General features: G+C 52.0%; 1 protein-coding gene across 1 annotated transcript in view; it reads right to left on the reverse strand.

Annotated features, from left to right (window-relative positions):
• Positions 1 to 855: 855 nt before the first annotated feature.
• Positions 856 to 26451, reverse strand: part of RAB6B (RAB6B, member RAS oncogene family) — a 55896-nt gene continuing 30300 nt past the window's right edge. The window contains exons 3-8 of the mRNA XM_010975529.3: positions 12681 to 12734; positions 12404 to 12509; positions 10840 to 10951; positions 9818 to 9911; positions 6984 to 7050; positions 856 to 5370 (exon numbers count right to left, since the gene is read on the reverse strand). Of these exons, the coding sequence (XP_010973831.1) occupies positions 5306 to 5370; positions 6984 to 7050; positions 9818 to 9911; positions 10840 to 10951; positions 12404 to 12509; positions 12681 to 12734 (498 nt within the window). The 3' untranslated portion in view covers positions 856 to 5305. The remainder of the gene's footprint in view (positions 5371 to 6983; positions 7051 to 9817; positions 9912 to 10839; positions 10952 to 12403; positions 12510 to 12680; positions 12735 to 26451) is intronic.

The following is a 26451-nucleotide window of genomic DNA, read 5'->3' on the forward strand; positions in this document are numbered from 1 at the left end:
GCCTCCGCCCCTTCACATGCCCTGTACCTCTTAACCTCACATTTTGCATCTGGCAGCCAGAAAAGCTAGGCTCAGTGGGTAGGGCCATCTATTTCCTGTCCCTCTTAATTAAAAATGGCTTTCTTGAGATGGCAGGTTGGAGGGTGTTCCAGAAACTTTAGAATCCTTATAGGAGAAAGACAGTGAAGGCTGAACTTGAAGAAGGATGAGACCTGGTGAACGTGGCTTACTCTATAGTCCCAGGGTTCCCAGCATTCAGACCAGGGCAGTTCTGTGTCCTGGCCTTTGCTTCCTCTTTGGATTAGTCCCACCACTGTCCTGGCCTTCAGGGCACCTTTTAGTCTGGAGATGACCGAGACGGAAGGGCGGTCTCAGGGATGCTCCAACTGGCATGAGGTGGTACGTGGCAGCGTAGTGTCATCTGAAAGGTGATTATGGTTCACCTGAACTTCTTGCCTTTAAATAGCTTCCTGGAAATCACCGGAAGGAAGACCGATCCAGTCTCCACACCCATCCTTCCTAACCCTCAGCCATGGTGAGTGGAGAGCAGGGTTGGTAGGAGATACCACGCGGCTCTGAGTCTCACTTCTCCTGGGATTCCCTTTCCATCAGCCTTTAGGCAGAATGGAGATTATGGAAGAGTGTGGATGTAATCATATTAGTGTGTCCAGCTCTTCCCCCTTCCAAGTTGGTAGAGAGCCCAGGTGAACAGGAGGAAGAAGCAAAGGGCTTTGTGGCGAACACACCACCCAGACACGAGAGGGTCTTTGCGGAGCACGCACGTGAAGAAATCTAGCTTTCCCCTCCCCACCCCCCATATGTGACTGCACCACTTAGAAACAGTAGACAAGAGGCTTTGTGTTGAGAATCAGGACAGTTTATTGTTTGATCAACATGCTGAGTCTTCCACATTTTACACAGTTTTATGTAAAGTCGATGTGGCCATTTAAGCCTGCTGAGCCAGGAAGAGATGGAAAAACCACCCTCTGGGCTCCTCATGACCAATCACTTTTATGGGGACAGGTGCGGGGAAAGGTGACACACACCACGTGATACAGGCTGGCCGTCAATGTATGGAGGCTTCCCAGCGGAAGGAAGCGTCCGGACCCCATTGCAAGGATAAACCACGCCCTGCCGGGAATGTCAGCCACACGGGGGTCTGGCGTCCAGGGAGTTTACACACTGAAAGCCCAAGGTTTTAGAACACTGAAGTAGTTCATTTCAAACAACAAATTCAAAGGATGCCCTGGTCTGACAATCAGAGTGGACTTGGGGACTGGCCCTTCTTTGCAATGGAGGAGCCTGAAATGTACATGGATTCTCTCCTGGCTCACTCAGATGCGCCGGACAGACTCTTACATCTGGACCAGAGTAAGGATGGTCTGAGGAGCACGCGTGCCCAGCAGCGCTCTGGGTGCCAGTGTACATCACGTTTGTACACACAGGTCGGTGATGGATGAAATATGGAAACACCTTGCTTCTGACCACGACTGCCTTGCTCGGTGATGATAAGGAAGTCACCCTTCTCCGTCTTGGTTTTCCTGACTGTGGCATAGGAAGGGTTATGAGCCCCCCGCCTCACTCTGCTGTAGCCAGGTGACAATGCCTCACATTCTTGGGGAGAGGTAGTTAGGAAACCAGTGCACACACAACCTTGCTTGGTTGATGCACAGACACGCTTCTGCTCAGCTGCCCCTCATGGCTCAGACATGCCTCACAGCCCTCGGCTACCTATTCTCACATCCTGACATCCTCACCTGCCTTCTGCCATGTGAAGGAATGAGGCTGCTCTGCCTACAGGAACACCGAAGCCAGCGGTGCCATTATTGTCACACCTGGTACCTGAGGGCAGGGGCTCCCAGCACTGGCTGGCCCCTGGGAGGACAGAGATGTCGCACTCAAGACGTGTCTGCACCCTTAGCTACCACCATTTCTGTTTGTTGCCTGAGATACTTAAACCCATCTGGCCATTGCTCCTCAGACCTGGGACATTACCGTTTGAGGGTGCTGACAGGAAGTCAGTGGCGACAGTGATGTCAGGGAGGCCAACGACCAAGTCACCACACTTGCTAACCTCGGACCACACAGCCACAGTTCCAGCACTCAGGATGCTGGAGTCCTGCTTTCACTCCGGCGTGTGTGTGCATTCACAGATACACTTCCTGCTTTCCCCATCGTATGCACGATTTTTCAGATGCCCACACAACAGAAGCTTTCTTGACAACTTTTCTTTGAGATTCCTCAAAGAAAAAAGAGGGCTACAGAAGATGACTCTGCTCAACTTCCAGGTCAGGGCTGCTCTGTGCGGAAGGGGACCAAACCACTGGTAAACTGAGATCACTTCCTAAAAGGCTTCCTGCCCTTTGCCTCTCGCTAGCCCACCTGGATACGCAATTATGAGGTACTCTCACCAGGGATGCTGAGGACTTTCATGACATTTTCTACAAGGAAATGTGATCATTTCACTATTGAACCTAAACTCTGAGTCAAGATCCTACCTACAAGCAAGAGGACAGTGATGACACCAGCCTAAAGCAGGAGCCAATGACCCAACGCCCTTCTATGCCAGAGCTCCAGCTGCCCCGACACACCCTGGAACGAGGGGTATAGATCAGGCCTGAGGAAACGGGGCCCAGGGAACCAAGATGGGAGGATGGGAGAAGGCAATCCACCCTCACCTTCAGAGGGAGCGCCTGGGCTCAAGAGGGAGGATTTTGTGTACGTGCTGGGAAAGGAGGGTTCCCGGAGGCCACATGGAGCCACGTGGTATCTACTGCGTCTCTTACTGTTCCTCAAGGCTGTGATGGAAAAAAACGTTCGTGGTGCCTTGGATATGTGTGCACCTGAGAAGGGGGCTGAGTTTCTACCTTTTTTTACAAGAATGTTTTAAGAAAAAGGACTGTTTAGTACCAAGAAAATAAAATCCACCATCCATTCATTCACTGAGACCGAATGAGATCCCTACACGTGGGGCTCTCCCAGGGGCCACAAGCAATGGGCCTCACTGCCAGCCAAGCCGGGTGCTGTCACCTGGACCCCTGTGAATTCTCACAAGGTAAGTAAACGCTCTTCCAACAAGCACCACTTGGGGGTGTGCCATGGGGGGGGTACTGGCCCACGCGGGCACGCACACCTGTGCATATAAGTACATAGGGAAATGGTGTGCATATTCCTGTGGGGCTATTTTTGCCTGTAGGTAACACGTCTATGCGTTATTTTATTGATGGCAAGACAATCACAAGTTTTGGGACAATATTAAGTATTTCTTATTTCAACACGTTGCAGTACTTTTGAATTTCCAAAACAGTTATCACAATGCAAATTCCAACTTGAGAGCAGGAAAAACAAGAATATACATTGAGCACATGTATCTCTGTGAGAATGTGTGTGGTAGGTGTATACACAAGTCTATCTCTATACATAATTATGTACACACATATAAAAACTAAACACGTGACATTGGAATTACGGTCGTACATCGGTCTTTGCCTTCTGGAAGAGGAGCTCAGTGGAAACCCTGCTTCCTCTTTTCTTCTCCTGAAGATAAATTCCTCTCTAAAGATCAGCTCTGACATACAGTCTCCTGGGCTGAGTGTGTGGCAGGCCCCCTGGCTAAATGTCAGTGAGGTCTGCCAGGTTCTGCTGCGCTAACTGGCTGCCATTTTGGATTAGTTTCCGAGAAGTTCCAAATGCGTTGCAGTAACTTATTGGAGCCCTGTTTTATGGAGGAATTTACCCCCTACCACACCCCAGATGGTCATTTAGCTCATCTGTGACAAGCCAAACAGCAGCCTGGAGAAGAGTCAATGCCGGCTTGGAGGGCGGGGTTTACTGTTTCGGGCCAGAGTTGCTGCCCACTGCCTGGTTTCATGCAGGCTCGGGGTTGGTGAGGCTGGATCTATTTGGAATGCTGGCCAGGCGGGCTACATCACTTTGTGGAAGAGAAAGTTCTCTTCAGAAGTTTTACAGGTAGGTCTTCAGGACTAAGCCCTTCTCAGAAATGAATCAAAAATGGCAAGGAGGCTCTCCCTGGGCAGGCTTCCGGAGACCCTGCCTCCGCCCTACCCTCGGGCAACCGGAGTACTGGTACAATGTCTGCAAAGCTCTGTGCACACAGATTTCAACTACACTGGGCCAATGTGGCAGAAACACGTCAAGAGGTCAACTTTTCCAAAACAGCACTCAACAGTGTCAGCAACCAAGCATCAGTGAATATGCACCCTCCAGGCGGCAGCTCTGCAGACAACCCTCCCTTCCCTAATCACAGGTGGACCAACACTGCGCCATGCAGGCTCCAGCATCCCTGGCATCCAAGGAGGAGGGCTTCAGGGGGGCACACGCCGAGTTTCCTTTTGCCCTTCCCTTAGCTTCAACCTAGACATGTGTGCTGACTGCTGGACAGGTTGGTTAAAACATTTTCAGAACTACACATGGTGCCCCAATTCTATAAACCACACATTGCCCCAGCCCACAGTGGTCAACAGCACCCCATCCGTCCCATGGCCTCTTCTTCTGCCAATCACTGGGCAGACCACAGAGCACAGACGGTTGCCTGTGGCAAGTGCCCTCCACCCCTTCAAGGCTTTTCATGGAGAAGAAAAAGAGGCATAAGTAATTCCAGTGGGCCTGTGGCTGGGCTCCCTGCAGTCCACAAGGCCTTAATTTCAGCTTGGGGCGGTAGCTGATGTCCCTACCCTGTACACAAAAGGACAGGGTCAGAGCTGCCTCTTCAGAGACTGTTTCGTTCAGTGTTTGATTTAACCAGGTGGGGCCTGTTTGTGTTGGTCTGGGCCAGACAGCCCAGGATTGGAGCCGAATTAAATTGCCCAGATTAATTGTTTTAATCTATTGGGCTGGGGGCAGGAGGAGGGCAGAGGGGATGAACCCTTCAAAGAGGACAGGAAGGAGGAGGTGCGTGGAAAAGGTTCTCTGTAAGTTTACAAATATACAAAAACAAAAAAAGCACATCTTTCAAATAAAAATGACTACATTTTTATCTGGCAAAAAGTTGTATACACATGATTTAAATTTTTTTTTTTAATTTTAACAGTTTTTGGCAATCTTAATAAAGTACAATATATTACAACCAAACCAAAAAATAGTTGTTTAAGTAACAGCTGTTAAGAGTGACGTGACCCCTGATGCCCAGCCTCCCGCCCCACCCCACCCGACTCCTAGAGACAGAGAGAAAAGAAAAATCCTCCCATCTGGATAAGCTCATTTCCCACCCCCCCTTAGGAAGCTAACCAATAGGAAGCAACACAACAAGCGAGTAGTGTCAGAGGAAGCCGGTGGTCAGGCTGCATTAGCAGGAGCAGCCGCCCTCGCTGGCCGGGGGCTCCTGGGGTTTGTCCAGCTTGATGTCGATCACTGCAGGGGGAGGGGCTAAGGAAGATGACGCTCCCGGAGGAGATCCCGCCCCCGCCCCTTGTACCCTCATCTGCCCCGCTCAGCCTCTCCGTCCCTCCGCAGATACCCAGGGACTCGCTCTTCGCTTGGCCTGGGTGGGAAGGATGCGAGTCACGAGCTCCCAACCCTCCTGCTCTTCCTCAGCCCTCCCACAAGCCCTCACCGCCATCCACCCGAAGCTAAGCTTGACCTGGGCTGTGGGATGACCGTCGAAACAGAGGCAGGCCAGATCCTTTCTCAGAAGCCTTCCCGGGGACCCACTGCTGCTGGAGCGCCGCCTCCCAGCCCCCACCCCAGAGAGCACTCCAGGTGGAGAGCCCGCCGGCCGGGCATGGATCTCACCTCGCAAGTCACGGGGCCACGGGGCCCTTGCCCGGGGTGGCGTAGCCACCTCGACCCCTCAAGCTCCCAGTCAGAGCGGGTCAGTTAGACCCCGCGGCGGCTGCTGCTGCTGCTGCTGCTGCTGCTGCGAGAAGCCACCTCCCTCGGAAGGGCCTCAGCACAGCCCCCTCTCCAGCTCCTTCCGTCAGTGCCGTGAGGACTGTGGGCAGGAGAAGCAGCCATCAGAACCCCAGAGGCGTGGGTGCTAAATGCTCAGCCAGGCTGTTCCCGCTGCCCTCACCAGGCTGAGAACCCCGTCAGGCCAGGCCTGGTCACAGCTGAGGCCCAGGCCCTCAGCCCCGCCCAGAATCGACGTCCCCTGCCGGGCTCCGGGCTGCTGTGGGTCTTCACCGGGGCTGGGAGCAGTGGAGGGAGAGGCAGCCCTGCTCTGGGGCCCGTAGCTGGCGTCCTAGGGAGGGATGGGGCCCCATGCAAGGATGATGGGGGAGCTTCTTTCAGGGTTAAATACTATAAAAAGCCATTCGTCCTCAAAAGACCACCTTCCCTCCTTCCCACTTTTTGCCCACGCAGCCACGGCATATACTCTGAGTACGACTTTGTCCCTGACTTTGCCTTATTCTCCCTACACCCTAGTTCTCTTATGTGTGTATGCACATATAACGGGCATTTTTATCTTGTTTTGTGTGTATATATAGGGTATATATACATAAACACATTTTAAAATAACATTCAGAGTATAAAGAAACTAGTAAACAGACAATAAACAACTACCTTCCTTCCCACTGGGCAATTCAGACTGCCTCTCTGAGCCTCCGTTTCTGCTTCTGTGTGTGGCCTGCGGTTTGGGGTGACTCTGAGTGGCGTGCAGACCCTGCCCCTGGAACAGCGCGGAGGCCGGGGGCTGTGCAGGGCTGGGCCGAGGAAGCAGGCAGGACAGGGAAGGAGGCACCTGGGAGGGGAGCTGTCTTGTGTAGAGGAGTTGAACCACGTTGAAATCATGTCTCAGCGCACAGAAGTGGAGAGTCTACTTGTCCCCGTGAAATACAAATCTATGCTCACTGGAAAGGGCAGAGTTACTGTTTCTCACTTCCCGCCCTGCACCGTCCCTCCACACACAACCCTCTGGCATCCCCACGCTGTTTTGGAAGTAGAAGCTTAGATAGTTCGAGCTGGATGGGGTCTCAATGCAGACCCAGGAGGCCAGCTTCATCCCTGTCAAAGGAAAAGGATACTCCCTTCTTTGCTTTTCTCCTGGACATTCTCCATTCCAGGCAGAGCAGAGGCCACACGTCGGAAGAGCTGGAGAGAGGGGGAGACGCAGTGTGAGCCCCAACCCCTCCCTCCCTGCTCCCGTGTCTCCGCCCTCTCACCTATTCTCCTGACCTGGGGCTCTGCTCTCCTTCTGTCCCGCCCTGGACGGCGGGGGCTGCACCTGACCTCTCCCGCGCCCCAGCGCCTCTCACAGCGTTGGGTCACAGCAGGCCCCTCACCCAGGGAGGCTGGCCATGGGGTCACCAGGGGCTGGACGTGGCTCATGCTGACAAGGGACCTACCCCAGTGTGGAAAATGATCCAGGCCCTGGGAGACGAGCACTCAGGCAGGCTTCTGTCCCACTGCCCACGTGGGGACCAGGCGTGGGGAACAGACTTTCTATCTGCCCTTGAGACAATGACCCTCTTCTCTGGAAGCCTTGTGAGTCCAAGGGCGTCAAGGCAGCTGAGTGCGGGAGACTGTTTGCTGGGAATAAGGACACAGGAGTGTGAATGTGATATTATGGCTTTGCTTGGGTTGTGGGTGTGAGTGTGATGTCTATGTTGTGTGTAGAGCAGTACATGTGGTATGGATGTGCACGTGTGGCATCTGTGTGTGTGTGTGAATCTGTGTAAGTGTGGGGGGATGTGAGTGTGCGCGGCGTGTGTGCACAGGTGGGGTTCTGTGCATGGGGAGAACTCTGTGTGTGTGTGTGTGCGCGCGCGTGTGGCTGGCAGGTTTGGGGCTGGCAGACGTGGAATCTAGGGGTGACAACAAGTACAAGGCAGAAGTACAAGGCACCAGAAGACTGTGAACGCTCTCCCGTCTCCCCACAAACACCAGCTGCAGGAACCTGATGGGCTCTCTGAAGACAAGGTGAGTCTTATCCATGGTCTCACCCCGGAGCCCAGCCCTGTGGGAGCACCCAGGCTGGGTGACAGGACCGAGGGCCCGAGTTGGGAAGATGGCGGCCTCGGCACGGGATGGGGCCCCGTGGCTGGGCTGCAGGGGGGCTCCAGAGCAGGGCGGGCAGAAGTGGCAGAGAGTACAGAGGGCCCAGTCCCTCCCCTGAGCCTTCCTCCATGGCCTCGCCCCAGGCAGCCCTGCTCTGCCTGTCTGGCTCTCACAGTGGTCTCAGCCTTTGCCAGTGGTCAAGCTGCCAGTTAGATGGAAGCTCTTGGGGTACATGCAGGCCTCCGAGAGCAGATATGATTACATTCAGAGTCCAGGAGTCTGCACTGCATGGAGACTCCTCTGAACCACACAGGGTTTGAACTGAACTGACCATATTCAACCCCTGCTCAGACCATCACCTGGCTTCAGAGCATTCTGGAAAGCATCTCCCTGATGCCGACTCCTGGGACCACATCCTCTGCTTCCCTGCCCCCCATGCCTTTCCATCAGCGCCGCACAGAGCAGCAGCCCAGTGTCTTCTGTAGGCCTCCAGGGACAGGTAGCTCCCCCTTCCAGGGGACCCCACGGCAGCCCCCGACTTACATGGAAGGAGGCTGGGAAGGGGATGGGAGCCAATGTGAACATTGAAGGCACTCCAAGTGGGGCAGGGGGTACTGAGTCCTGGGGGTTTGGGGCCTCCTTTTCTGTCCCTTCCCACTCCTCTGCCACCTCCCACTGGCACTAGCACTGGCACTGCCCAGTGGGGATGGACCTTCACTGCCTCTGGCCAGCTTCTGGGCACTGCTGGGGCAGCAGGGCAGAAGTGACCCCGGCCAGGCCCCGACACACCTCCAGCTGCTCCTGTGCCCATGCTGGTCCCCTGGCCCAGATCGCCCTCCCTCATTGCCTCTCCCAGTCCTCTTTTCCAGGAAGACAGGGGTTCCTCACCTTTTTTAACGAAAGACTCCTTTGGTGATCTGGTAGAGCCTATGGGCTTCTTTTAAGTGTGTGAAATAAATTACATAGGAATTTTGTATAAAGGAAACCATTTAGGATTCAGATAGACTTCTACAAATCTTTAAGACACAGACTTGTGACGCGGCAGCACCTCACGGACTCATGGACGTGTTAAGGAGCAAAAGCTGGCAGCGGGTCTGAACCCCTGAGATACTGAGGTAGGGATGTGTGTAAAGTTCCAGAAACCCACGACCCTGGAAGGTGACAAGAAAGCAGCTGTGACCACTGTTGCGATGATGCTGCTAACATCTGGAGTCGTGCTGCCCACGCTCACCGCTGCAGGAAACGCAGGAGACCTGATAGAGGCTAGTGAAGAGACAGGTGGGGTTTCTTCCCACCTAAGTCCACTGACCGGCCAAACCATCCACGGACTCCTTGGGGGTCTGTGGACCCAGGAGAAGCCCCCTGCTCTGAGGCTTAGCCCTGTCCCTCTGTGGCTCCTCTGATGATTCTGACTGCCCAGAGCTCCAAGGCATGTGGGTCGGCCCTTTCCTCCGAGCCTGCCTGGACCTCCCAGCTCAAGCACAAGGCCTGAAACCCCAAAATGCTGATTAGATAGAATTTCCTGCACCCCCATCCCAAGTTAGGTAAGAGGGAGGGACTGCTGCTTCTCTCGGCCACCTGGAAGTTGGTGGCTGGACACACACGGCGGGCTCAGGGTCTGCCAGGCTGGTTGCCGTGTGTGGCTAATGCTGACATCTCCCGACACCCTGAGAGTGAGTGCTCCCTCCCTCCCGTGCTTTAGAGCTCTGGAGGCTCCCTCGCTCCCCATCGGGTGCGTTTATGGCTGCGCTGGCTAGCTGCCCTACCGAGTCACTAGCCCCTTGGGCAAGGCAGGGCCAAGCCCGTGGCCAAACGTGCCAGGAGCCACATGCGGGCGCCTGACCAAGGCAGTGCATCCCACCTGCTTCACATTGTAGCCGGTCTTCGCGCTGGTCTCGATGAACATGACGCTCAGTTCTTTGGCGCGCTGCTCGCCCTCCTCGATGGTTATCTGCCTGGAGGGGAGGGGACGGGGAAACCAGTTCAGTAGAGAAGTAGCCGCTGATGGAGGTGGAGGGAGCCTTAGATGAGGAGGGCCCTTCAGTGAGCCCAAAGCCCAGGGCTGGGCCCCACAACTCCCTCAGGATGCAGGGGGCACAGGGCACAGGCCATAGCCAGGACGCCAGTCCCTGTCCACTCCTTGGCAGTATCGTCCAGTTCAGGAGCAGGTCCTGAGGCAGAGGGGCTGCTGTCCCTTACCCACCTTTCCCAGTGTCACCACTGTCAGAGCCTACATCTGGAAAGCAGTGCCAGCCACACACCACCTCTCTGGGTTGTCGCATCAGCCCCATTTTCCAAATGAGAACACTGAGGTTAAAAGCGGCCCCCCAAGGTCACGTCCTGCAAAGCAGCTGGGCTTTGAGGACATTTTCTTCACTTCAAGGACAGGATTCTAATAAAGCAGCCTCGAATTCAGACGATTCCCTAAACAGTCAGGAAGCCCTCTGTCCATGACCTGTTGCTTTATCTGACCCATGAGATGAGCGGACAAGTGCAGGGAAGGGCAGGGTGGGGAGCCCGGTGCCTGGAGGGCAGCCTCTTCAGGGAAAGTGTCACACGACACAGCAACGGCCCGGGGAATTCTGTGTGTTCATGCCTGGGAACCAGGACCTCACACCGCCACCAGCACAGGCGTTTCACAGGGGCAGGGCAGGTGGGAGCCCAGAGGTGTGCCCAGCCCTTGCCAACCTGGAAGGCGGGGCTTCAGAGATGAACACCTGTGGGCAGGCGTCTACTGGTGCCTTCAAAGTCTCTGGTGCCTTCAAAGTCTCTGGTGCCCCAGAGGTCCTTTCCAGATGCACGAGGACAGGTCAGACAGGGTCCTCACCACGCATGCATCCCAGAACTCCCTGTCCAGGAAGAGCTGCAGCCCCCAGCACCTACCTCTTGTCGGCCAGGTCCGTCTTGTTGCCCACCAGCATGATAATGACGTCGCTGCCCCTCTCTGTCCTGACATCATCGATCCACTTAGAGGTCTGCTGGAAGGAGTTGAGATCTGGAGGTGCAAAGTGGGGATGAAACTGCCAGTGAGAGGCAGCCCCGGCGGGAGAGGGGGAAGATGGGAAGGGAAGGGTGGGAAGGGAAGGGTTGGAAGGGAGTAAGAGCAGGAGCAAGAGGGAGATGGGGGAGCGTGCACCTCAGACACCTGGGAAGGGCGGCGGCACAGGCCTTCCGGAGGATTCTTGGAGCTGTGCCCTGGGGCCCTGGAAAGACCCTCACGGTGCTGAGCCACCCTCTGGGGACAGCATTCACGGGGTCTGGAAGGCCACTGGGTCATGATTGCTACACGGACTAGTGGTTTTAGGGCCCACTTGAGAGACCTGACTTTGGAGGCTCAGAGCAGAGTGAGAAGTGGGTGCAGAGGACTTGACTGAGCTTGGAAACATTGTGACAACGTGTGTGGGGACCACAGAAGCCCTGAGAGTAGCTCAGAGGAACACGGGAAAGGCCAGAGGGGCTTCCCAGAGCTCTGCAGGAAAGGGGAGGGGGAAGGTGGCCCCAGGAGCAGACAAAAGCTAGGAGAGCCAGGCAGTTTCAGGGCAGAAGCTGGGACGGGCCTCGCAGAGGAGCAGTCATAGTGCGAAGCCCAAGGGGAGGGGAGCTCGCTGTCCTGGGAACCTGGGCTTCCCATAGCCTGAGCTCCCTTCTGCTCAGCATCAGGCTGCAGGAGCTCCAGCCCTTGCAGGGCCAAGCTCCCATCTCAGGTGTGCAGGGAGCCTGCAGTCAGGGGGGGCAGTGGAAGGAGGGGGCGAGCAGAGCTGGAGGCAGCAGGCCGGGGAATCCTCCCACCACAGGCATGACGGCAGCCCACAGGCTGACCAGGTGTGTGCCAGCACACCTGCCTGGGCAGTAAGGCTCACCCCCAGCCCCACGAGCCTCCCTCAGGGCAGTGCAATTGCTCTCAAGAACAGCTGCTTTGGCCAGAAGTGCAGCCCATCCCCGGTTCTCCTGGACCTCTCAGGCCTCGCCTCCCTGGGAGCCCTGTGACGAGTTGGGATGTCCGCTGGCAAAACCACGGCTGCCAGGTCAGGGTTGGCCCAGAGACCAGAGTCTTCTCCCATCTTGACACACACAGAGAAGTCACTTCCTAGGGCTCCTTCTGGCAGCCAGGGCACTGGAGGGCCCCAAAGGCCTGGTGAGCATCTGCCCCCACTCCACACATGGGCCCCTGCTCTGGGCAGGGCCACCCCAGTCTTGTACATTGGACCTGTTGCAGGAGTCGGGGGGGGGGTTCAAAGGCAACTCACCCCCCCGCCGCCCCCAGGGCACCTGCCTTCCTGCATCGAGAGGACCAGCATGTACATGTGCACATGCAGGCATGCACGCACGCGCGCACACACACACACACACACACACACACACACACACACACACACAGACTGCAGCCTGGCTGGGGCTGTGAGCCCCTTGAGCTGCCCTGCGCCCAGCACTCAGGCCCCGCACTCACTTGTGATGTCGTACACCACCACGGCCACCGTGGAGTCCCGGATGTAGCTGGGGATCAGGCTGCGGAACCTCTCCTGGCCGGCTGTGTCCCAGAGCTGCAGTCGCACCTGTCACAGGGAAGGCAGGAAGCTCAGGGGGGCGGTGAAGACATGGTGGGACTGGGGGGATCCAGGGTCTGCGATGCTGGAAGCTCTGGCCACGCATGGGCTCTCAGTGCCCCAGGCGACTGGTCCCAAGGAGCCCTCCCAGTCCTCCCAGGTCTCAAGTCAGTCACTCACCGTACGATCCTCCAAGTACATGGTCTTTGACAAGAAGTCAATCCCAATGGTTGCCTGTTAGAGAAAAGCATAGAAAAGTCAAAACCGAAAGGTCTCAGGGAAAAGGGCAAAAGCTCAGTGATCCAGGCAGGGACACAGCCAGCCAAAGGGGACCCCACGCCAAGCCTCATGTGGGTTCGCTCTGCTGCTCCCACACCCCCTAACTCAACAGTGAGCCCACTGGCCCCTCTCAGAAAAAGTGAGTCTGAGCTCAAAAAGAATAAGGATAGGTTTTTTTTGAGAGTGATACCCTTTGGAGAGAAAGAGAGAAGTACTTTGGATGGGGATGAGAGCGGGTGAGGCGGCTTCCCCAGGAACAAGGCCACTGGACCGGGTATCTCCTGCCCCACTTGGATGGGGGCCTGGAGGCAGGAGCTGGGTGGCCTCCCAGCCCCAGCCTGCTTGGCCCCACCTCCCTCTGTCCCTCCACGCTCCCAAAGCCTATCTGCTCAGCCCTGGAAATCAGGCGCCCAGCTTGGGTTCACTGCTGCCCAGGTGGGAGGGGGTGGAGTGGGAGCAGGGCATCCTGCTGTGGTGTGGGGATGGAGAGCAGCTGGCTTTCCCCAGGGGCATCGCAATCACCCACAGCAGCATCTCGCTGGGAAACCCCACTGGCTCTTTTCTATCCAAACCACACACTGGAAGCCAACTCTCCTTAGCACCCCTATGCCATGCCTATGCCCGCTCTGTCCCAGCACCAGGAAGGGTAGCTGGGCAGAGTATAGTCAGCCTTGTGGCCAGATGGCTGGGACCCACCACTTCCTTGCTGTGTGGCCTGAGGCAGGCCACCCAACCTCTCTGGGCCTCACCTGCACCCAGTGTTTGTGACAGGAGCTAAGATGCTGTCAGTATGAAATAGTCACTGTTATGTAGTTAATAATAATGGAGATTCAGACACAGCCTGAATGTCAGGACACTGGTTAAGTCCAGAGTAGTTCATCCAAATGATTAGAAACCTTGGCAGCCATTAAAAATCACGTTCTTCAAAAATATTTAAGGATCTGGGGAAATGGTCCTCAGGTGAAAAAAAGCAGGTTACAAAACATCATGCAGTGTGACCCCAATTTGATTAACTGAAGTGGACATTTTTTTATAAGTATTTTTCATATTTTCTTAGACGTTGAAGTGTAGGGAATACACTGAGGCCTTAACAGAGCCAGTCTCTGAGTACTGGTGGGTGGGTGATTTTTTTGCTTCCTTCATCATACTTTTATCTGTTTTCTTTTTTCTTTTTTTTTTTTTGCAAGGGGAGGTAATTGGGTTTATACTTTTCTCTGTTTTCTACAATGAACATATAATAGTTCCAGAAATATTTTAGAAGAAAAACAAAGTTTAAAAAGTAAGCTTAATTGAATGGAAAATTGCACAGTGACTTCGGACTACAAAGCCACAGCCAGGGAAGCCCAAGGAAACAGAGAAAGCCATGTCCGCAGGCCCCCCAGATGACTGTATGCACATGCATGTACCCCCCACTCCCACCCCTTCCACAAAGGAGTTAAGGTGGCTGCGTCCTCCTGGAAGCTGGCCTTAAAGCAAAGATGGGGAGTGTCAAGGAATCATACAATTCTAGAACATGTATGCTAAGCAAACACGTTAGACACAACCCAGGCCCCTACTTTGGAGACCAGGAAAGTTAAAGCACATGCCTGTGTGACTCTGTCAATCAGTGGTAGAGCTGGGAGGATCGGCGTTAAAATCTTGGCATCACTTGGGCTCTTTCAACCCCAGCTTTGCACACCCTCCCCGCATGGTGTAGCCACTGGGGAATAAGTCTCGAATTAATGAGCAGCTTGTGGACTGAGCCTTGTTCCTTAATAGTCACACAATATTCATTTATTGGTATATGTTAGAGCAACAGTCCTTGTCTGCTGATATCCACAAGGAGAAATGTACAGAGCAGGTGGACATGTCTCAACTCCAGTGCTCAGGGGCTCCCCAGGGAGGGCCAGGCTCCTTCTGCAAAGTGACCCCTGAACTAAAAAGCAGGTGCATGAGCTGAGGTTTGGTAGCAGGGACTGCTGGCTGTCCCCCAACATGCAGTCTCCTTTTCTACAGTAATAGGACTCTGAATGTGTAGATGGACTCCTGGCTGCCCCAAATAAAGATGGTATTTCCCAGCTTCCCTTGTAGCTGGATGGCCAAGTTCTGATCAATGGGATGTGAAGGTGACATATGCATCTTCTAGGATGGGTCCTTCCTGGGGACATGGGGAAGTACCCACAGTTGCCCCTTTCCCTTTCCCACCACTTGGAATGAAGACAGGTGATAATAAATCACATTGGCCCATTCAGATGACAGATGCACGAGACAGGAAGCCTGAGTTCCTGCCCGGTAGAGCCTCCTCACCAGCCTTGGACTGCTCACACCCAGACTCTGTGCGACAGACAACTGAACTTCTACCTTGCTTAAGCCACTGTTATTTTGGGTTTCTTTTAACGTAGCCTAACTCTAACCTGATAGAGCAAACAAGCACAGAGAAACATGACCCTCAACGGTAGGCAGCAGGGGTTCCTGATCGTGTTCTTGATGATGATGTAACAATGACGACTCATTTCACATCATGTGTGCTTCCACGGAGGACAGAGAAATCACCAGATGCTAAGACAAAGACTGTGCCATTTGGATCAAGCCCTAATAAAGCTCAGCCCAGTGGTCTCCGTAATCATAAACACCATTTACTGGACACACACGTACTTTATTACCCCTCACAATAGCCTGACCAAATCAGTGGTGATGAGGAATTTAAGGTCAACTTCCTATCGCTTCAGCTCTCTCCCACCTTTATTCCCATTCTCATGCTTCTTCTACACCAGAGAAACACCTGGTTCCTTAACTCCCCACTCCCTCAGACCTGTTCTGGCCACTCTCCCCACCCACCCAGGCTCCTGAGCCACTACAGACCTTCCCACATGTATATAGACAGGTGCCAAAGCAGAGCCACTGTCCTTGGATATGGCTGAGCCATCAGCTCTGCTCAAAAACATCTTCCCAAGTTTTACTTCCAATAATGGCTAAGTAAGCTGGCATCAAACTAACCCTCCCCCAGATAACTATTATCAACTCTGGACAAATACAAGAAATAACAATTTGCAAAACTGACCAAAAACAGGCAGAAAATGGAGGGGTCACAATCTCTAAAGGAAGAGAAGAGAACTCAGTGAGATCCTACATTTAACCAATTTTTCCCCAAAGTAGCTTTCTAGTCTCACCAAGTTAGAAGGACTTGGTAAACAACTCAGGCTTTTCATTAGAATCCCAGAAGAGCCAGCCTTGGGAGAAAGCTCATCATCTCAGGACTAAGGAAGGGCTACATCAGAGGACTAAGGGAAAAACCCAAAGAGACCTATCTTAACAAAGTTTAAACATGGTAAGTAAACCCTTTCCAAAAAAAAAAAAAAAAAAAACACAAAAAACAAAAAGAGAATGGCTGCCTATAACCTAATTACCTATTAAAATAAAACTCAACACTCTTCAGAGGATGGTAACAGAATCCAAGAATCTCTAGAATTTATTATTCACAATGTCAGTGGACACAATAATAAAGGACTAAACATAAAGAAGCAGGAAATTCAAGCCATAATCAAGAAAAAACTCAGCAGAAGCAGATCCCCAGGTGACTCATATGTTGGACTGGCAGACAAAGACTTTGTTATAAGTGTGTTAAAAATATAAAGGAAAAGAGTATGATGGGTAAATTTCAAGAGATATATAAAGACGAAGGACTCAGAAATCTGAACACAAAAAAAACAATATATGAAATGAAAATTCACTAGATTTGAATAACAGCAGCTAGGACACTTCAGAGGAAAGGACAGTGAACTTGAAGACAGGCCAGAAGAAACTGTTCAAACTGAAGCACAGATTTTAAAAAGGATGCAATAAAAATGAACAGAACTTCTAGGATGATATAAAATGACCTGATAAACATGTAGTTGGGGTTTTAGAAAGAGAGTAAAAACAGAATTAGCAAAAAAAGTGTTTTTAAAGCTAGTGGCAAAAAAGAAAAAGGGAAGGAAGGAAGGAAGGAAGGAAGGAAGAAAGAAAGAAAGGAAGAAAGGAAGAAAGAACGGAAGAAAGGAAGGAAGGAAAAGGAAGGAAGGAAGGAAAGGAAGGAAGGAAGGAAGGAAGGAAGAAAGAAATTAAAAACAAACAAAAAAAGGAGGTGGAGGGTATAGCTCAGTGGTAGAATGTGTGCTTAGCATGCCTGAGGTCCTGGATTCAATCCCCAGTGCCTCCATTAAAACAAACAAACAAATAAATAAATAAGCCTAATTACCTCTCCCCCCGCCCCCCCCCCAAAACTAGTGGCCAAATATTTTCTCAATTTGATTAGAAACATCAACCCACAGCTCCAAGCTCAGGGAACCGAAAACAAGATACAGACAACGAAAATCACACCTACATAAGTCACAGTCAAACTACTGAAAACTAAAGATACAGAGAAAACCTTAACAGCGGTTAGGAAACAGAAAGACACAATACAAACAAAGGAACAATGACAGGAACGACGACTGATTTCCCTTCGGAAACAGCTCAGGACAGAAGACAATGCAACAGTATCCTTAAAGTTCTAAAACTACCACCACCACCACCATCACCATCATGTCAACCTAGAATTCCACAGCCAGTGAAAAGTTCCTTCAACAATGAAGGCGAGGGGAGGAGGAGGATATAGTTCAGTGGTAGAGGGCATGCTGAGCATGCCCCGGGTCCTGGGTCCAATCCCCAGTACCTCCGTTAAAAGAATAAGGAAATAAATATATAAACCTAATCACCTCCGCCTTCAAAAAATAAATAAAATAAAAATAAAGTAAACAAATCTATTTTAAAAACTGCTAAGAAAAGTAAGTACGAAAAACTAACAAAAAATATAGTTGAAAGCAATGAAGGCAAAACAAAAACGTTTTCGGGTAAGGGAAAGCTGTGATCATTTGTCACCAGCGAACCCTCATTACAAGAAACACTTTAGGCTGAAGGGAAATTTTACAGATGGAAGTCTGGACCTTTAAAGAAGGAACATAGGAGCACCAGTAGTGGTAAGTCCCAAGCAGGCAATTCGCCCTTGATTACCTTCAGTTTTCATCCTTATCAGCGATAGTTGGTAACATCCTCCCCTTCGTTTTGCCCTTGCTCCATGCTTCAGGTCACATCAGGAGCTGGCTAAATATGCAGATTTCGGAGCCTGGCCCAGACAGACAGAATCACAACCTCTGGGGTGTCAGTCTGGGAATCAGAATTCCTGACAAGCTCTCAGGTAACTCATTTGTGCAGTAAAGTTTGCAAACAGCTGAGGAGACTCTGAGTTCATGCAGTGACTGGTCTGGGGAGGTTGCAGTGTCCTGGAGGAGGGCAGAGTCCCTGCCCGAGGTGAGAGACGGATGGAAATGCCCGTGCCTGCAGAAGGGCTGATCACAGATGGAGAAGCCAAGGCTCACTCAGAACTGAGGTCATACAGGTGGTGGTGGCAGAGGTAGGACTGGAACCCAGGTCTCCCTGCATGCAAAGCCCCTGCTCTTGACTGTTGAGCTGCACTCCCTCTGCTTCCTGAAAACCCTTCATTTCTGAAGCTGTCACTGAATATGTGGGGGGCTCCCAACTGTCAGCATCTTACCGTCATTAGCCATAATAGCTCAGCAAAGCCCACTTAAGGGGAAGTTCATTTGCATTTTAACAACAACAAAAGAGTCAGCTCTCTAAGGACAGAATAGAAACAAGAACTTTTAAGATAGCCTTGGTTACCAGAAACTTTATAGCTCCTTGACACCATTTTTTTTTCTCCAAAAATAAGGCACAAATAGTTGGCCCTACGCTGCTGCCAGCTGGAGCCCATCTCTCCCAGAAGGGCCAGATCTGCAGGGAGAAAGTGGTCACGGTCTTCCCTGGGCAGCGCCTTCCTGGCATTTGGTGTAAGTAATGACTACTCATTCATTCATCCACTCTTGAGTGCCTACTCCGTGTTAGACACAGACCAGAACAAGCGCTGGTCCTGGCCTATAAGGAGCTGTTCCGTCCCTGGGGCTGTCCTTCCACGTGGTCAACACCCATTCAGAGTTCAGGATTCAGCCTTGAACTTCCAACCTTGTGGAGGAGCTAAGATTAGCACACAGAACTGTGGTCCCTGACAGATGGGAAGGACCAGTGTAGTCAGAGGGGCCCTAAGAGGAAGAGGACCTTGCTTCTGATTGATTTCTTGAGAAAAGTCAGGGCAACTATGCAAGTCCTTGAGCGAATACTAACTTTCCAGCAGGTGAAGGGGGGAGGTAGTGGAGGGTGGGAGGTCTAGAGGGTAAATCCCAGATGAAGGGAAAGGAAGAGGTCTGGTTTCCATAAGGGCAGAGCTCCCATCAGAATTACCTTGCAGATTATGAGTATAAACTCTGGGAAAATGTAACAAACAACAGTCTGAAGGCACTGGAAAGTGACCAAAAGCAGGTAGAATCTGGAGGGGAGTCAACACTTAACAGAAGAGAATGGCCCTGGGTGAGGCTCCTGTTTTGATGACTATTCACTCCACCTGAGGGCAGCACTGGCTGGAGCTCAGGGGAGGCTAAAACCTGGCAAGAAACCCACAGTCCTACTGGTTGAGAAATGAGAGGGCAAATTGTAAAGCTATCATAGCAGACAGAAAGTGTGGAAAATCCTGGAAATGAGAAAGCCACAGACAGGGCACCCCAAATTCTGCTTGTAAATGCTGCCCAAATCTCTGACCCAAACAAGCCACATGCAACCTAAGACTTGAAAACCAAACAGACAAACAAACAAATCTGAACAGAATTTTAAGTTGCTGCCTACCACAAGGAAAAGAAATAAGAATTTGGGTCCAGCGAACACTCTTCCAAAGAAACAAATGCAGTCCACAGTTTTAATCACAATGTGTAGGATATAACTCAAAACTACTAGACATATGAAGTAAAAGCCATATTCAAGACAGAAAGAGAATAAATGGAGACCAGCCCTGAGGTGACCCAGATGTCGCAAGTAGCAAGTATTTTTAAACAGCTAATAGAATTATGCTCAAATACATAAAGAAAAATATGCTCAGAATGAAGGTGCAGATTTTTAAATCTCAGCAGAGAAACAGGAGCTATAAAGAAGCAAACACAAATTTGGAACTGAAACATACAGTATCTGAAATTTCTAAATGAATGACAGGCTTAACCAGAGAGAGCAGATGACAGATGAAACAGTCAGTGACCTTGAAAACAGATCAGTAGAAATGATGTAAAAGGATAATATGGGGACATCAGACAAAAAGAAAAACTAGCTACCCAGGGAGGCCACCCCCTCCTATAAAAGGCCCCAGAAGTCCTAATTTCCTGTTATGTGACATAACATGCATTCCTGCTCAAAGGTCAAGTCACACGGTGTGAGTGTACTGATGGGCAGGTGTGTATGAGTGGACACATGGTGAGTGGAGTCACACTTGTGTGCGTGCAACTGTGTATTTGCATGTCAAAGTATGTGTATGCGGGCAGGAATGGGTGTAAGATGCTTGTGTGGGTATGGGTGTGGGGTGGGGAGGGAGTCAATTCTGCTTTGGAGGTAAAGCCCAGATGGATGATATGCACACAGCCCTGGTGATGCCAGGAGGCTGAGAGGCTGAGGTGACCAGAAGCCTCCATGGGGAAAGGGGACAGATTTCTGTCTACAAACCTAGACTCCCTGTCAATGCCCCGAGGGCAGACCACGACCAGCCTCAGAGGATCTGGCATGCAGCTAGCAGAGTGTCCCACCGAAATGGACCTGCGTGGGGTCATGTGTCCAGAGGGCCCCGGTCTGTTTTCAGTGACTCTGCTGGTGCCTATTGGCAGGGTCTGAACGCTGTACAATTGGAAGAACGCTGGGTTGGGAGAGTCCTGGAAAAATGACAGCCCCTGTGGCCCTCAACTTCTCATCTCTAAAAAATGGATACTCATAGCTTCCTACAAGGACTGTTAGATCAGATGAGTTAGACTGTGTCAAGGTGCTCTGTGGAAACAAAATGAGGACTGACCAACTGACCAAGGGATTTCCAAGAGAAGGTGCAGAAACTCACCCACCCCCAGGAGAGCCTCCAGCAATGTTCCTCAGGCTGGTTATGTGGAACATGGCCCCATGAGGGAGGCCAACTACAGGATGAAAGTAAACTGTGATCAAGTGTTTCTGGGAAAGGCTGCATGCTCTAGCCCTTAGTGGGGAGCCATAAAGCACACTGGCATAGTAAAGGCTCTGAGAAGTCCTGCACTGAAGAGTCATGAACAATTTCATGTCACTTGTTTCTCAAGCTTCTTGGCCCCTAGGAACCTTTGTGCTTGTAATCCCTATTAACATCCCAATAAAGGAATGTTCCCAGAGCTTCAGGAAAGACTGACCCTCACAGAGGTGGGTTCCCAAGGAACCATGGAGTCTTGGCCACGGCATTCATTCTAGGTACTTCCTTTTTCTCTTATGAGGCATGCAGTAAATTATTCTACCTGGAAACTATTCCACAGGGATGTAAAGAGGGTATCAAGACAACATGAGCAGCAAGCTTGACTCTGGGGACTCTCCTGCCAGTCCAGGACCCCCTGATCCTCCCCACCCCTTTGGCAGTGCTGCATAAGCCTTCCGTACTGCTGAGGCCCCTCCAAGGAGGCTAGACTGCATCCTGCTGTGATTAGATCTCCCCAAACCTGGCGATGCTTATTTATTCCTTAAAATCACTGTGCCTGCCAACTGTACCACTTATGAAAAATGGCAGGCACATCACCTTATACAAAACATGAGGAACCTTAACAAGGACAGATTTCACAGCTGCATCTCCATTTATCTTCTTCTAAAGGTGGTATTAGCCAGTGTCAGCAGGGGCTCAGATGCGTAGTGCAGAATGGTGGCACGTTACACACCTCCCTCTGCACAAGGGCTCCCACTGGCCCAGCGGATCCCCGAGGAAAGAGATGTTTCACGAGGCACTTGTTGAAATCGCCTTTGCTATGTGCATTTATTATGAAATGTAATTTTGCATCCACATTCTGACAAGACAGTAATAAAGTCTGCGGTAGAAATTTGCATGGTAATTTGCATAAATTGACTCAAGATTCTCTTCCCAGGAAGAGAAATCATGAAAAGGAGTGTATGTATGTCTTCTTTTAGCCTGGGCCAGGCCTTGGCCCGTGGCTGGGGAAGCATCCGTAAATGGCAGAAAGCAGCTGGGGATGACAGGCCCTTGACAATGAAGCTGCTGTTTGCGCTCTGCACCACCAACCATCAGATGAGAGGATCAGGGTAAAGTCATGCAAATTAGCATGCAAATGAGGCTGGCGAAACTTAAGGATTCAGACCAGCAAGTGCACATGGTGGGGGAAGGAGACAGAACAAGCTGGGCAGAGACTGTCCTTCCCAACAGCTCAACCAAGTGCTGTGGGGAGGGGCGGCTGGCTCTGGAGGCCACAGCCAGGTACCTGGATTCTTTCAGCCACCTCAGCCTCAAAGTCTACACACTTCCAGTGGTGACTTTCTTCCCAAAATGGGGATTGCCTTGTGCTAGTCATCACCCAATTCAAAAATTTATTGATTGCTCTTTTATTACTTGACTGTGCTCTGAAACATGAACCAAACAATATGCACCTTCCAACTTTAAATAAGGGGTTCAACTGCATCAAAATTAGTCAAGCTCTTCAAAAGCCACACAGATGCCCACGGATGTGTGGCCTGAAGCCCCCTGAGAGGTCTCCCACAGGGTCACAGGTGGATCCAGGTGCACAAGCCCTCTCTGCAGCTCTTAGGGAGAAAGGTGTTCTGGGAGGTGGATTTCTGAGGCCACCTAAGAGCTATCGACAAGTAACCTACAAAGTGAATTAAAGAATTACTAAAATCTGGGGCAGAGAGTTGCATCATGGGTCCATTTAACTTCTAAACACTAGCAAGTGCTGTTGGACTCACCCAACACCGATTGGCAACCTCCTACTCCCTTGCTGGCCTGGAAACTGTAAAAGAGAAATTCTGCTTTCCCAGACTTTCTAGAGGGTAAAGGTGATTGTGTGATTCCATTCCGGCCAATAAGACATTCGCTGCAGTCTGCTGGAGGGGGCAGGGATTCTAGGCAAGCTCTTGCTTTCTGCTGCCTCGAATGCAGAGGTGATGTGTGGAGCAGCAATGGCCAGGCTGCATGAAGACGAGAGCCCACAGAACAAGGAGGCAGAACAGAATGACGGCAGGGGTCTGGGGCCTGCCTGATGGCGTCACCCTCACCGCAAAGCTGGGCCACCTCATATCCCATTGCGACTTCCTGCACCTGAAAAATCAAAACCCCTCCTTGTTTAAGCCACAGTTAGTCTGCTTTCTGTACCAGAGGCTGACTGCATTCCTAATTTGCAAATGCATGACAAAAGAGAGGGAGAAAAGGAAGGGGAGAGGAGAGAGGGAAAGAAAGGACGTTAGAGGGAGTCTGCTCTCAGATCAGTCCCAGGTAAATGCCCAAAGGGGGCCCCTGGGTGACTGGTGGTGCCCCAGCGGGTCTCTGAGGGCAGGGTTGTCTTGCCAAGCTGCCTGGCATTCAGCAGCATTTCACTATATGAGAGTCGCCTCTCATTTTGGCCATAGGACTTGATGTTTGTGAAAGATGGAACTCTACTGTATTAACATGATAAAGTCATCACGTTGCTAGAGTTAATGAAAGATGGAGTCCAGCGTTCTGCCAGAAGTCCGGGGCTCCGGCATCATCTGGCCGAGTGGCAGAGCTCTGCACCTGTGCATATGCAGGCATGGCTGGGGGCCCACAGTTTCCCATAAAAACACTTCATCAGCAAGTTGTTGGCTTCACTCCATCATTACCAACTTGGTTTACTGTGGAGTTGTTAATTCGTTTTGCTCTCTAGATAGTGTCTGGTAATACACATTTGTATCAACAGTGCTTGGGGCCTATAATTTTCCATCATCTAGACTTTAAGACTTCCATGAGCTACATTAACTAATTAGCCACATCCCTATTGCTAAAGTTTGAGACCACTGGTCTAGGTGATATGGTCTAGGTTAAATCCCATCCAAATAATTTCCAGGTTAAAAATACACAACACTGAGAACCTGGGATGCTGGCCCAGAGTCTCTCAGCTCAGTGACAGAGCTGGGATTTGATCCCAGGCCTCTGGGTGCAGCAATGTTTTGAAGGAAGAAACTTCCAGTAGACCGTGAGCCTCATGGCACAGCCACAGGGCCATGACAGTTCCCAGGCTGACCATAAGAGGTCAAAAGGTGGCGGGGGGAGGGGGTCCTGGAAATCCCCACCCCTTTCCCAAAGTAGTTGGAATAATCCTCCTACTCATTAGCATATGAAATTACTGAGCCCATAAAACCTAACAGCTCCGCACCTTGTGGTCGCCCTCGCTCTTGCCTTCTGAGACGGCCCACATTCTGCTTATGGAGTGTGTATCTCCTAAGCCGTTTTCCCTTCTGAGACAGACCCCACTCTGTCTGTGAGTGTGTATCTCTCTAAATAAACTTGCTTTCACTTTACCATGCCTTGCTCTTGAATTCTTTCCTGAGCGAGGCAAGAACCTGTTCTCCCACAACAGATGGACAAGCATTAGCAGAACTTGCTGACCCGGAAGGAGAAACTTAGAGCATCAAACCCTACACGGACAAAGCATAGCCCTCCACACACCATGATCTGTCACAAATGCCCTCTTCCCGAGCACCTGGGACGTACGGGTGTGTGGCCCAGCTGCAGCTCAGCTCCCCTGCAAGGCTAACCCCGCTGCAGGGCTGAATGGTCGGGTGGGGCAGGCGCGGGTTGGGGAGCTGCAGAGCATTTAGAGGGACGGCCCCAGAGGGTCAATGACCAGGCCCCAGAAAACCTATTTACTTTAATAAATCAACTTACAAATGTTACACAGAGGAACATCTGATCATTTTGAAAAACCCTGTATGAACAAAAAAGACTTGCTGCCGAGATAAGCTCCTGGGGGAAATGGCTTCCCCAGGTCAGATGCTGGCCCAGAGGGGCTTGGAGCCTGGAGGGCCTGTGCTGGGAGGCAGCGTGGGTGGCAGAGCATCCCCAGTGGGATCAGACTGGGAGGTGCTGGGACACTATGGTGGGTTGAAGAGTGCCCCCCACCCCACAAATTCTGTACCCCTGGAACCTCAGGATGTGACCTTATCTGGAAGAAGGGTCTTCATGAATGCATTAGTTAAGGGCCTCAAGATGAAAAATCATCCAGGAGTTAGGGTGGGCCCTAAATCCAATGACCGGTGCCCTTATAAGAAGAGGAGAGGACACACAGACACAGAGAGAAGGCCGTGTGCGACAGAGGCAGAGATGAGAGCCATGCAGCCCCACACCAGGGATGGCCGGAGCCGCCAGCAGCCGGGAGTGGCAGGCAGGATTCTCTCGGAGGCCTTCCGAGGAAGCTCAGCTCCGCTGATTTCAGAATTCTGGCCTCCAGAATTATGAGAACATAAATCTCTGTTGTTTAAAGCCACTTGGTTTGTGGCAACTTGTCATAGCAGCCTCAGGAAACTAATACAGACCAAGGGTGAGAGAGGTACGCGCGGGGCAGAGCGGCCAGATCTCTGAGGGGCTGGGAGCAACTCAGGCGGCCCCTCGGCCTGTGAGGCGCAGTGATGCTGTCCCCTTCCCGAAGGCACCGTGGGACCCAGGGAGTGCCCCAGTGAGTCCTCCAGAGATGCTCCCAGGAGCAGGTGAGGGAGGGTGAGCCTCAGCAGGCCGGGACCCATTAGGCTGCTTTCCTAACCTGTGCTGTGGTGGGAGGTCCAGGCATGGGCCTGGGAGGCTCCAGCCTTGGCAGTCAGCTCATCTCAGTCATCACTGAGATTTAAAAATGCTAGTGCCTGAGCTAGCCTGGGCATCTCTGGCCATGCCCCCAGCAGGTAATGCTAGCATCCAGCCAAGATGGAGAACCCGTGAGGGACCCGTGAAAAAGCCCAGAGGAGCGCATCTCCCCCAACAACTCCCAGGCGCCAGCTGGAGGCCTGAAGCCTCCCATCCTGGCTCCAGTGTGGTTTCAAACAGGTGGGCCAAGGGCCAGGCGGGTAGGTGGGTTTCACTGGCCTCTGGAGGCGGGGGGGGGGTGCTAGTCTCATCACAGTTTCTTCTTAGTACATTTTGAAAGACGTTTCTTAGTTGGTGTTTTATACAAGAGAATTGTTGCAGACGTGACTCTCACCAGGCCGTTTCTAAGTCTTGATCTTTCCCTTCTTTAAGTGAGTGGATTTAGACAAGGTGATGGGTGGGGTGGTGGGAGGCTGGGGCATGCATGTATCAGGAGGAGAACGAGGTACACGTGCGTGTAGGGGCAGTGCCAGGCAGGAGGCGGCTGGAGACCCACTTTCCTTAGGCCACAGGCCAACAAGTTGGCGTCTCCCCAGGGCCTGTGGGGAAGCCCCGCTCTGCAGGTCCGGGTGGGCCCTCACACTAGCCCCTGGGGCCTCGGGCATGCTCAGCCCCAGACAGAGGGAGACTGGCTGCCATCCAGGGTGAGACTGAAGTCCCTCCACCATCCATGCCCCGGCTCAGGGCAGGACCAGATTCTGTGGTCGCTTTCTCCTACTGCCTCTCCAAACACAGAGTAAGCACTTGACAGACCTCTGCCGTCAGAATAAGTGAATGGGGGTGGGGGATGGGAGACAGAACTGGAGACACACAGGAAGGATGGGAAGGAGGGAGTGGTGCCTCGGTCCTGGGAACTGTCTGAGCACCTCAGCTAATCAAGGTAGGGGCTCTGCTGGGCTGTATTGGCTGACAAACAGGACATTTGTG

Source organism: Camelus dromedarius, chromosome 2 (assembly GCF_036321535.1).
Source record: "Camelus dromedarius isolate mCamDro1 chromosome 2, mCamDro1.pat, whole genome shotgun sequence".
In the NCBI taxonomy this organism is placed as follows: Eukaryota; Metazoa; Chordata; class Mammalia; order Artiodactyla; family Camelidae; genus Camelus; species Camelus dromedarius.